Source organism: Clarias gariepinus, chromosome 26, assembly GCF_024256425.1.
Source record: "Clarias gariepinus isolate MV-2021 ecotype Netherlands chromosome 26, CGAR_prim_01v2, whole genome shotgun sequence".
Taxonomy (NCBI): Eukaryota; Metazoa; Chordata; class Actinopteri; order Siluriformes; family Clariidae; genus Clarias; species Clarias gariepinus.
The window spans coordinates 10,159,638-10,172,500 of NC_071125.1; the positions used below are offsets into that span (position 1 = coordinate 10,159,638).

At 35.2% G+C, this 12,863-nt stretch overlaps 2 protein-coding genes across 6 annotated transcripts in view; one reads left to right on the forward strand and one right to left on the reverse strand.

Annotated features, from left to right (window-relative positions):
* On the reverse strand, window positions 1-12,542 carry hus1 (HUS1 checkpoint clamp component). 5 transcript variants are annotated; one of them, XM_053488163.1, is made up of 8 exons: window positions 12,407-12,542; window positions 7,812-7,939; window positions 5,868-6,044; window positions 5,245-5,352; window positions 4,219-4,293; window positions 3,471-3,570; window positions 1,066-1,188; window positions 1-394 (listed from the first exon to the last, which is right to left on the reverse strand). In XM_053488163.1, exons 2-8 carry the CDS (start codon window positions 7,830-7,832, stop codon window positions 312-314), a joined length of 687 nt encoding a protein of 228 aa, XP_053344138.1. In that variant the 5' UTR covers window positions 7,833-7,939; window positions 12,407-12,542; the 3' UTR covers window positions 1-311. The 5 variants fall into 5 exon arrangements, with proteins under 5 accessions (XP_053344138.1, XP_053344136.1, XP_053344133.1 ...); XM_053488161.1 differs by lacking the exon at window positions 12,407-12,542 and adding an exon at window positions 10,650-10,703; XM_053488158.1 differs by lacking the exon at window positions 12,407-12,542 and adding an exon at window positions 9,472-9,653.
* Window positions 12,543-12,562: 20 nt separating this feature from the next.
* The window catches only part of LOC128514349 (receptor activity-modifying protein 3-like), a 10,940-nt gene continuing 10,639 nt past the window's right edge, over window positions 12,563-12,863 (forward strand). The window contains exon 1 of the mRNA XM_053488164.1: window positions 12,563-12,713. Coding sequence (XP_053344139.1) covers window positions 12,662-12,713 — 52 coding nt within the window. The 5' untranslated portion in view covers window positions 12,563-12,661. The remainder of the gene's footprint in view (window positions 12,714-12,863) is intronic.

The following is a 12,863-nucleotide window of genomic DNA, read 5'->3' on the forward strand; positions in this document are numbered from 1 at the left end:
TGACTGTTAACAATTGGTTAACTTTATTGCAAAAGACACTCTTGCATCATAACTTTACAAAACATTACACAGCATTAATTTTAAACTTTTTAGTGTGGAAAAAATGAAGCAATGAACAGGAAGAATGCCAGAATTTTTTTTTTTTTATGAAAGCTGGTTAAGAAAAAAAGGGGGGAAAAATCTACTTAGAAGTCAATGTCTGATTCTTTACACTGGGTGCAAAATACTTTTAACAAATGTGTTCATAAGACACTGTATTTTATTATAGTATTGCATTAGTGTATTTTTTCAGTAATTATAAATATTTACATCTATGCCACAGCTGGGATGAAGTACTGAAGAGACACGTCTTCCTGAAGTAGAATTAGATGAATAATCCTCTTGTCAACAATATCTGTGGGAAAAAAATAAAGAATATCCAGGAATCTGTTGACTCTTTATTATGTAAATAGTTGCACAAACATATAATGTAACATTATAAAACAAGACTCTATATTCTCCAACTATTTATTTATTATATCCAATTTATATTTACAGAATATAAAACAAATTCACTAAATGCTTGTTCTACGAATCACTGTAAAGTCTGATTGGGCGATTAAAATTGCATTTGATTGAGCTATAATATATGGTACAACCTTTAAAGCTCCAGTTGTGGGTCACATGATTGATTGTTATCTCACACTCTTTTTATATTATAAAGATTCTAGACAGCAGAGTACAAAAATTTTACTTTGTAATAGAATAGTATTAAATTAAATCAGACACTGAAATGTCAGACAAAATAAGAGAGCACAGTGTGACACTGAACCAGTCACACTTTTGCACTGTGCCTTAGCCAACCTCTGACTTGCCAACAATAACTATGCACTATACTAAATATACAGTACACGGTACCTTCCCCTCCCCCCTTTATCATGATTAAAGTACATTGACCCCTTGCACAGATCCACTGTCCCTGGGTTTGTGTGGACTGTTACTAGGTCACACTCCTAAACCATTTTGTCTCTTTTTGCTCCATCTGTAATTTGTGTCACTACGTATTTTCTTGTATAGGGTACTCACTGCACATGGACTTGGTTGGGTTGACCTGCTGCCCCATAAGGAATTGCTGAAGTTTCCTAATATCCACTCGTGCATGTGCCATGGCCTCAACATCTCTGCTTTGACTTTGAGACTGTGAAGCACCTGTGTGAAAACAAAGTTAAGAAAATTAACACATAAGAGTAACAAAGACGAATCCAAATTATCTAATCTATATCTTTTTATCTTAAAGTATCTTGTCAGTATTAAATCGTGGTCCAAAATAATAAATTATATGCATCTCTAGAATGCAAGCTTATGAAATCAAATTAGAGATAAAACATTTAAGCTTCCTAATTCTGCTTAAACTATTTTCTACCAGAGCAGTGAGCACTTAATATCAGTCTGACACCACGGATGATCTGAATTTTTCCCCTATTTCTTTTGCGCTTCTTCTATAGTTAATATTCTGCCACAATTGCCCCTGTTGAAAAAATGCTATTATTTCCTCAGATCAGAAATCTATTATTTTATTTTATTTCTTTACCCAAAAATATAATATCGTTACACTTGCACTATACTGCCAAATGTATTCGCTCGCCGGCCTTCACATACATATGAGCTTGAGTAACATCCAGTTCTTAATCCATAGGATTTAATATGATGGGCCCCGCCTCATTTGCAGCTATAACATTTTCAACTCTTGCAGGAAGGCTTTCCACAATGTTAAGGAGTGAGTTTATGGAAATTTTCAACCATTCTTCCAAAAGCGCATTTGTAAGGTCAGAGACTTGGACGAGAAGGCCTGGCTCACATTCTCCACTTTTAATTCATCCCAAAGGTGTTCTATTGTGTTGAGGTCAGGACCTTGCTTTGTGCACTGGTGTCGCAGTCATGTTGCAATGGTGTGGGGCTGTTTTTCGGGAGTCAACATTATATTACACCCAATGGATTAAGAATTTGATGTTACTCAAGTTCATCTGCATGTGAAGGCAGACGAGCAAATACTTTTGGCAGTATAGTGTATATTTAATTACAGTAACTTTAACATTTAATTAAACTAAATCGTTTAAAGAGTAAAGTGAAGTGCAAATTTTCCACAGCTGCTGATGATTTGGGATGCCATGTCATCTGTTATTGTTGGTCCACTGTTTTATCAAGTCCAAAGTCAATGCAGCGGTCTACCAAGAAATTTTTAAGCAATTCATGTTTTCATCTGATAAAAGCTTTAAGGAGATGCTAATCTCCTTTTCCAGCTCTGGCCTCTTGTGTGGATAATCCTGACTTTGCTTTAAATGTAGTATCTACTGAATACGGGAAGTTTGACCTGCGTCGCTCTTAGGAGTACAGTTATCGGTGGCTCAGAACGGCTATCCCAGATGGTGGGCGTTTGCATCCGTGTCGCCGGCCGGTGAGGATCAGTTATTGGGGGCTGTGTCCAAGAAAATCTATGCCTATTAAGTCAAGCCCCAAAGCAGACTATAAGCTGGTATGTGCTGCCTTGTTGAACACTCAATCACTCACAAAGACTCTCATTTTGAGCGATTTGAATTTTTTTTGCTCACGGAGACTTAGCTAAAACTAGGTGATTACAGTGCCTTCTCTCAGCTCATGCTTGAGTATGCCGCGAGTGTCCATCACGGTAGAGGGGTGACTGCGGTTTTCAATCCAAATTTCAGCTGCCTTTTATTCCCGTATAAAAGCTACAATAGCTTTACGCTAAACCTGGCTTTTTTCAGACCTGTACTGTGTGCTATTGTCCACCTAAATACTATAAGCACTTTATCTCTGAGTTTTCAGAGTTACTTTCTGAATTAATGCCAGAATATGACAGCTTACTCATTCGTGGAGATTTTAACTGATACATGACTTTCAAAGTCTTTAAACTCCTTTGACCTGACACAATCAGTAAATGACCCTACACATCCGCATGGCCACACACTGGACCTTGGAATTTCACTTCCATTTGAGAAATAATTGATATTTGTATTTCGAACCACTTCCCTATTATCTTTGAATTTACTGTTCAACTATCTACTATCAAATCTTGTACTTCAGCCTGCCGCCACCATTCTATCACTTCGACCACAGTTGGAAAGTTTGCTGCTGCGTTTATGAACACTAGTTTTTACATCGAGGACGAGCTAGCCTCTCCCCTGTGCCCAGAGGATTTTATCTCCACCTTCTATTCCGAGTTTATGGGGACCGAGTTTGAAAAATGTGGCAGAACAATTCCAAAAGAGAATGTAAGGCAGTTATGCTGTTCATTGTTACAAAATTTCACTATTCTAGTAGTGTTCTGTCAACATTACGCAAGCAAATGGGGATGAACAAGTTAAATGATGATCCAGAATGACTGATGAGCTAAAAAAACTTACCACTCCTATTGCACCCCAATGTAAATTAGTATACAAGCACATGTGAACTTCCTTAATTAACAAACTCACCCCATGGAGGATTGCCAAGGTCTTTGAAGTGTGTCGTGACAGACACGAGATCTGTTTCGATCTTCAAATTCATTTCACCACTTAGGTTAGCCTCCACTACCTGAGAGAGAGAGAGAGAGAGAGAGAGAGATGGTATTCTTAAAGATTGTGTTAAAGTGTTTTTAAAATAATAGAAAACAATCTAATAGGTTACGATCAATTTCCATGCAGACATATCTCAAAAAACAAAACATTTGGACTACAATTTTTTAAGGTATTTGCTATAAATTTCAGTCTAGAGTGTGAAGGTGTGTAGGGGAGCTTTTTGAGAGACACAACTTAGCATTCCACTAGATAGATTAGATAATTTCAGTAGTTTTAAATAAAACAAATGAAACAAAAAGACATTTATTAAATTGAGTCAAATCGAAAATTGCAGTCGGCAAAAAAAACAAACTAATTTGACATGCACTGTGTGTGATACACAGCTCTAAATGTCACCTTCCTTCATACATCATGGTACTTTCCATTCTCAGTAAGCCTGTAACCTCAGTAAGTGTACCCCCAGCTTGCAGCTCTTGGCTGACATGAGTGGACCCTAAATGTGGTTCTGTTGTTGTGGTTTCAAGGTTCCCTGTGTTGTGCATTCTAAGATATCTTTGCCAAATTTGTAAAGTGTGTTTATAACCAAGGTCCAGTATGACCAATTTCCAGTAATTTAATATACTATAATACCTCGTATATTAATCAGTAAATTTTTGATACTTACCAAATAGTTGGAGAGGTTCTTCATTCTATCTACCACACTCTTCATAGTCTTCAGTGGGGGTAAATATATGCTGACCTAAAAATTAATTGTTGACAGAGTTAGAGCTTTAAAAAGAAAAATGAGAGAGGAAGAAGAAAAAAAAAAAAATACAGTAGCACTTTACAGCTGCACTAAAAAAAAAAGTATGAGCATGCAGAAATATTTACACAAAATCTATTGGTCTACAGATCTATTTTTAACATATAAAATAGACATAAAAATAGTGCACATCTTTTGATTGTGTAAAGCTACTTTGTGATGATGTAAATCGTTAAAAGCGCTATACAAATAAAATTGAATTGAATTGAATATTTAAGATTTAATATAAATTTATATTTTAAACCTATTTGATTTAAATGCCTCTGAGTTTTAAATTATACCAGCTTAAAAAAGTCAATTCAACTGCCTTGAGCTTTAATTATGTTGTGCAATATGAGACCAATTCATATGTGAAAATAATCCATCATCCTCCCAGAACCTTTCTTTCACTGAAATATGCCAACTGCGAAGAAAAACGTCACTAATGGTATACCCTGACACTCTGCAATGGGGTAAATCTGGACTTTTCAGACTATACAACGTTTTCTTATTGCTCCAAGGTCTTTATGCTCCCAAGCAAATGAAAGCTGTTTGTCGAATTCCATTATAATTAAAAACTATATATTAACAAGTGGTTTTCCTATGGCCACACAGCTGTTTAGCCCCAATCATGTAAGCTTTTACTGTTCACTACTAAACACAGCTGTGATTTTTTTTACTACACTACGTGTTCAAGTCTCCCCTACAAAGTTAACTACTGAGCACAATACTTCCAGATTGTAATAATGCATTGCACAATTTAATTCCAGTATTTTTCTTTTTTTTCTTTTTGGTCAGATAGCAAAATATTTTAAAGAACATCCAAATTTCCTCTCAAGTGGCAAAAGTGAAAAAGATGCCTCATATGTCCTTTTATTCAATGACCAGAGGAGATGCCATTTCACTTACATCAAAGTCTGGCATGCTTGGCTCTTTAAAGTCATGCCAAAGCCTTCTGGGAATGACGTCCACAGGGATATCATGTGTGACAATGCGACTAAAGGATGAGAGGGAGGGCTTGGAAGGGATAAACAAGTAATAAAACTGATCAACATCAAAATAATCATCAACAAGATCAACAACAAAAGAAAATTATAATATTGCTTTAGATCACAAGTGTTATGCAAGGGTGAATTTCCTTTAAGGTGTGCATAGACTTTGAAGAAATATGTGTTTCACTAATGTAATTTTTTTTATGGTTCTGCTTTTGTTATGCTCACGTATCAGTGAAACAATCCATATTTTTGCAGACATAATTACTCACAAAAACCCGGACTTATTACAACAATATTTTATGATGGAAAATAGATTATTTTATTAAAAAAATACTGCACATTTTAGTCAAATGTTTTAAAATGTACATTTCTTAAACAAATTAATTAAATTAATCTTGAATTCCTGCTTTATTTTGGGCCCATTCAAGGTCCTTGACATCACCATAATCATTTATACAAACAGAAAATCTGAAGTCGCTAACCACTTCCATAACAAATATTATACAATTGTTTTTATATACAATACATTATTCTTACCAATTCTGCAGCTAGAGTGAGGCATGGACAGTGCTTCTTTGTCAGTTTTATTTTGACTGATTTGGAATTCTGTGCAGTTTTTAGAGCTCTGGATAGGTTCTCTGGATTTAGTTCTAAACAAATCTCATTGGCATCTGTTGACACACCTTCCAGTTGATATTCATCAAAAAAGTTAACCTGTGAGAGAATAAAATGGAGGATTAGTCAGGTCTCAAGTATGCAGAATGTACTTGCAAAGCAACCAATGAAATAAAAAACAAACAAACACATGGTTTCATACACACAGACCAATTACATGTTAAAGGAAAAATCATTTTCATGGCATGGTTTATGTCCATATGTATAAAAGAGTGGCACATTAAATGCACTGCTCTATAATTCTTCCAAGAGCAAAAGCCTAGTCTAAGCATCCGCCGCATCTTCTGAATGCTGTCTGTTTCTGTCTGAGCTAAAGGTCAATGGCTGCATTCAGTCTGCCAAAAAGAATCCTGCAAAAAATGCAGGATGGAATTGAGAGCAGACCGATGCCTCACCAGTTCTTGCGGCTCATCAGGTGTTATGTTTTTTCCCCAGATGTTTCTAAAGTGATCTGTGAGCACCTTCATTAAGGTATTAGAAACAGCTTTCAGCATAGATAAAACCAATACCTGATTTTTTTTCACTCTTTATATCAGGTGTTATCCATTACTTGTTCTTTTCCTGTCTATATCCAAAGACATTGTAAAAGACTTTTTTTCCTTCAACTTTTGCATTTTATTTGACACTTTCATTTGGAAACACCATGGTGCTTAAGTGACTGACACTTTCATTTTTTTTGTCATTTTCTATGTTTTATCTTCATGGAGGTTACTTACTGTTACCACTGACACCATGACAAATATTAATTTATTATAAAGACATTTTCAGACATTTTTATTCACAGACATGAGAATGTGACTGATTTGCTTGACTATGGGTCCACCTTGCAGGAATTACCTGTCCAACCAAAATGCTGAGTAACTAAGCCTCTTTGGGCAAACAAAGATTTAAACTTTCTCAATAGAACATTTTTGCTTTCTGCATTTGGCAGGACACCCAGACTCTCATGATACTGCCATGATATCATGATATTGAGAAAGGTTCAGTGAACAGAGGAAAACATGAGTACAAACAAACTGATGCTGTAGTCCCAGCATCCCATAACAACCAATACAAATGCAAAAAAGATTTGGATTTGCTTGCTTGGTTGGTTCCCAGCATTGCTCAAAGAACTGGTAGTGAAGGAGGTTCTTCTTCTTGGCTGTAGGATGCTACAATGCATATTATAAAAGGGACTATAAAGAGTGGCTGGAGGAACTTGCACAGGAACTTGTTACCCCAGTGGCTGCAAGGTGTGTTTTCCAAACAACAGTATCTAACCTAACCACAACTGAGCATGACAGTGAGAAACTATTTTAGATGAGAAGGGTCAGTGGGGAACCTGTACTGCCAAGGAGTAGCAGTGACCTATAGCTGCAGACAGTGAAATGAGTCCCTTGGGAGCCATGTCCGTCAACATGTTCAGTAATAAAAGGACATTCATATTGTGTACTGTTTAGTCCTATAGCCATAGTTATTGCATTACCAAAAAACATGAAATATGACATTATGTTTGGAAACTACAATCACCTGTCAACATTTTAGTTCAGTTGACTTTTTTGTTTATTGATTAACAAAAAACATTAATGAACATTAGGGTAAATACAATAATGCAACATTGTAAATGCAATAAAGCATTATTTTATGATTCTATCTGAGAAATTAAGGCTTAAGTAAATGCTGACAATTGTATTAAGTTCAACATTTTTCAAAGTGTTCAGGTTGTTTTTAATGCACCTTAGATCTTAATGTCTACTTTACATTGCATTTTCACTTAGTTTTTTACATAACAAAAATAAATAAATAAATGTATGCACAAGGGTTTACCTGCAGTAACTCACACCACATACTGACTCCTCCATTGGCAACTTTTCCAGAAAGGACGAAGAAAATGTTGTCGACCGTAAGTCGTACAACACAAGTCTTTGTGAGTTTTGTAATGGTGTTCACTACACCTGCAGACACAATGATCCTGATTACCATTTACTTGTTGAGAAATAAAAACGTACATAATCACTAAGGCAAGTGTAGTTGCCATATGCCATTATAGTATTATGTTTCCTTTAAAGATGTCAGTGGTTACACCATCGTTGATGCCATCATCTGACCATGCTTTTTTTTATGTCGAAGTATGTATATATTCTTTGGGCCTCCCTGTGTTTATATAGAGTTATCCACAGAAGGTGTTTTTCATCGCATATTCCATACTTTGTCGGCAGAGGGCGCAAGCTCTTTTTTTTATACAATTGCAGTCTCCCCATTTTTTATTTCTTATTATTAGAAACAGAATTATATTAAGTATTTATACACTATTATTCGTGTTATTTAAAAAACTGTATACTGTATCCAGTTTTCCACACACTGTATTTTGTATAGCTTTGCACGTATAAATATAATAAAATAAAATAAGTATTGTTAAAAAAAAAACATTTAAAAATTAATAGGGCCCATAATTTCAAAAGCCTTCAAAAGTATTGAGTGGCAGTCCGGATTATGCCCCATTAAACTCTGCAGCTCCATATCATCACCCTAACACCTCTATACTTCACTTTGGATATGGTGCTCCTTCATTCATGCAGTCATTCTTTCTTCAAACTTAACGAGCTGAATTATTCCCAAAGTGTTCTGTTTTGTTTGTCTGACAGAGTATATAATTCCTCCTATCATCATCTTCAGATTTGTCTAAGTGATTTGAGACACTAATATATGGCTAAATTCTTTCATCAAAAGAGTTTTGGATGAGGTGTAGGCATGGGCATAAATTGAGTGCATGTCATTGTTTATTATTTATTCTCTGTGCAACTGTTGTCCATGCCACATTCAAATCAAATCTCCTTCTGGACATTCCTTATCATTAGACTGAGAGTTACGTTGTTGCTAGTCTTGCGGCTGCTTCGTTTAGGAATACCCTTCCTGACACAACCCTCACATTTTAAACAGGCTTGAGACTGGCACTGCATCCAGTGGCTAGGAACTGAACCTGGGGCCTTTTTGTAATATCCTGTATGTTTGACTTATCTGGGGACAAACTTTACACCTGCATATTATCAAACCAATTCTTTCACCTTCAGCTTATCTTATCATAACCGCTAGTTGATGTACAATAATTTGATTGTAACAAATTTCATTAATAGGCTATATTATTCCTGCTATGCAAGACACTTTTTGTTCATATAAATATGCAGTCAATAGAAATTATTTACAAAATGTAAATACATCAGCAGTTTCATTATTGTGTACAGAGGCATCCTCTAGCAGATATAGAACGTAAAAAAATGTTAAATAAACACACACACGCACTATTAAACTGGTAAATAAAATTAAAACCGCAAAAATGAACACAGACAGCATGTCGGCACGAAAACCTCACTGTATTCTGCATTTAAATCATCTTATCAAATCATCTTCTTACACATATATCGCGTGTAAAATTAAGGACATTGTTAAAGGTTCCCGGATAAACTACAACTTTTCACTATTTACCTACGTGTGAAATGATTGAGACATCCCACATCGTTTATCTTCGCTCGGAACTTCATTGTCACTTCAGCAGGTAGTAAAATTCTACTTTGCCAATGCAAAATTATTTATTGTTGTAAATATCTTTTTTTTTAATCAAATTAATCTCAGCTGTTACTGCGCAATAAGAAAGTCAAACAACTCGCGCCAACTGGCGCACACAAATTAATGTTCCCTGTAGAAACAAAATAAACAGTTTTAAAGGTTCCGGGTCTACGCGAGTCCTACTACAGAATCGTTACTACAGCAACAATTCTACCTTTCTTGTGAAAGGTGAAGGTAACAAAAACTGCAATCATTCCTGTTGCTTGTGCACTTTTTCCCAGCACACATTTCCCTTTAAATCAATATGATTTGACATATGCCCAGATTTAACCCCACCAGCAGCTGGATGTTTCCTGACACATACTGTATAGGATGGTTCATATACGTGTGCCCAGTGTGTAATGTCCATTAAATATAATCTACTTTTAATTAGAAAATATTTGCTTTGAAAATTAGTAAAAACATTCTTATAATTATTTTTGTGAGAACCAGTGATATGCGTTCTGAGATGTTATCAGTTCCTGTTATTGACACATATTAGTGTATTTTTTCCTGTTTCGGATAATTGACGATTATTGTAAGCCAGGTCGTAAGTGATTATTATTAATGAATAAAGAGCTAAAAAGTTTTTTTAAAAAAACATGATTTGGTTTTTTACTCCAGTGGAATCCATCCCTGTGAAACACATCAGAGCCTTTTAAAACTTTACTAAGATCTTTGGACAGTAATTGTGCACATTGATTGTCCATTGTACACATTTTTGAATTGCAGGGTATACATTACATCCTTCCGTGAATATGTACAATCATATCTTAAAAACTATGCCAGAGTGAAACATCAATGTTTTGCCAGTACACATTGTTTATACTTTTGAACATAGTAGAATATATGTGCCCCAGTCTGTGAAAACACAGCTAAAGTATTTTTTATGTGATTAACTGTTTTCCACATAAAATTATATATAGAATAGTTTACATCAAATCACAAAAAAATAACTTTAGCAGGATTTTCACAGACTGGGTTTACCTAAAAAAAACCTGGGTTTTATCTAATAATCTAATCTAATAGGTTTTAAATCTGGAAAAAAAACTCTATGCTCACCCAAGTACATGTACACCTTGATAATAGGGTAAGCAGCTCTGTTCCTGCCACGCACTTCTGTCTGACTTGAAGTAACCTTTGACAGTCCAGGCAATGCTTCTATAGTGACTAAGGAAGCATGGCCAGTTCTTTTGTACAATTTATTAAGAGTCAGCTGCCTTCCCACTGTTTTTAATGGGAAGTAATCTGAATAAATTTTACATGAATGATTTTTCTGCTAGAACACTCCAATTGACACACATTGCATTTATTATCATTGACAACTGGCTCTGGATAACCTGTATGATTTATAAGTTATTCAATTTTTTTAAAGTGTTTAAGCCATATAGAAAACATGAATATGTTCAATATTTTAAATTCCTTAAAGTAGCCACCTTTTGCTTTGATGACAGCTTTGCACATTCTTGACATTCTCTCAGTCTTCCGCATGGGGTAGTCACCTAGAATAGTGTTCCAACAATTGTGAAGGAGTTCCCAGAGGTGTTGAATTCATTTTGGCTAATTTTCCTTTACTCTCCAGTCTAACCCATCACAAACCATCTCAATTAGATTTAGATCAGGTGATTGTCTAGGCCAATCATCTGATGCAACATTATTTTCCTTCTTGATGGAAAATTATGTGGTAGCCATGCCAGTAAGGTGTGCTCTCAGTTTTGACTACATCACCAACAGCATCACCACCAATGCAACCCTCACACAATCACACCTTCTCCTCCATGCTTCGGAGTGGGAACCATGCATTCAAGAACTGTCCATTCACACTCGCTACGTCTTACAGTACAAAGACATGGGGGTTAGAACCTAAAATCTCACATTTGGATCACTGATTTAATGTCCATTCCTTGTGGTTTTTTGACCCAAGCAAGTCTCTTTTGCTTGTTGTTCTTCTGAAGTAATGGTTTCTTTGTCACAATTTGTCCATGAAGGTGTGCAGTTTCCTCTGAACAGTGGATTTTGAAATATGTCTGACACTTGAACATTTGTGTGGGCTCTAATCTAAGGTGCTGTAAATTAGCAGTTTCTGGGCCTGTGCCTTCTAATAAAGTTTTCGGAATTACTGACCTTCATTATTTTCAATTAATAATGGACTATCGTAACTGAGTGTTTCTTGCTGTAATATGGATTGGCCAGTGATTGTAGTAGCACTGATAGGGCTAATAAGACTACTAATGGTCTAAAGCATATTAAGAAAAGAAGAAATCTTACAAATGAACCCTTGACAAGGCACATCTGTAAGTTTAAAACCATTCCAGGTGACTACCTTGTGAATCTGAAAAGAAAATTTTAATCTAATTTTCAATCTAAAATATAAAACATATCCAGATGTTTAACACTTTTTGCACACATGTTCTTTCAGGTTGGTTGTCTGTTGTGAGATTGAACAGTTCTTCTGGAGTTTACCATAGGAAATGTTCACAGTGTCACAGTGTCAATGTTATGGTTACAATAACATATTGTTACACCATCAACATTCACTATTCATCATTTATTTTATTATTTGAAGGTCTTGTTTTGACACCTTTCAATCCCTGTCCACTTGTTGGATTACCTCTGTCTTGATGTTTTGGTATCTCACATGTAACAAATTAAGACTGATACATGTTTAATACATTGTCTAATATTTTATCATTTCTATAGTAACAGCTCATTGACAGAAACTTGTATGGTAGAACTTCATAATATCTAAGACTAAAGATGAATAGATGAACTTTTCACAGAGTTAATCTTAAGGAACAAAGATAAACAAAGATCATTACCGTAATATCGTGTATAGATGCGAGCAGAATTTGAAGGTTTGATCTGCAGAAGTTCCCACAGAAGAGGAGGAGGAAAGGCTCAGAGCGACGGAAGCTCCAACTCAAGACCTTGTTTTTCAGTTGTTTCTTTTCTTTTGTACACGTTCTCCAAACTTGTGCTCTTTTGAGTATTATTATTATTATTATTATTAATATTATTATTAGTAGTAGTATCTTATGAAACACTGAGGATAAACGACTTGCGCTTTCTTTCAAATGGATATTAATACTGCAAAGCTGCTCTTATCTATTGTAGTTGTAATTTCAGGTGAGTAAAATACAAACCAGTGCTTTTGTTTTAGTTTTTTTATATACAGAAGAAGCCTATTAACTTTTTTGTTGCTCTATTATTGTTCAAAAACGAAAGAAAAGAAAGAAAGAAAGCTACTGGTGCAGACGAAGTATTTTTTTTTTTGCC

Coding starts and splice junctions, on each gene's coding strand:
- hus1 (XM_053488158.1), bottom strand. CDS start 9,523: ATGAAGTTCCGAGCGAAGATAAACGATGTGGGATGTCTCAATCATTTC. Junction 6,045..7,811: donor TGTGGTGTGAGTTACTGCAG/GTAAACCCTTGT, acceptor ATTCTCTCACAG/GTTAACTTTTTTGATGAATA. Junction 395..1,065: donor CCCAACCAAGTCCATGTGCA/GTGAGTACCCTA, acceptor TTTTTCCCACAG/ATATTGTTGACAAGAGGATT.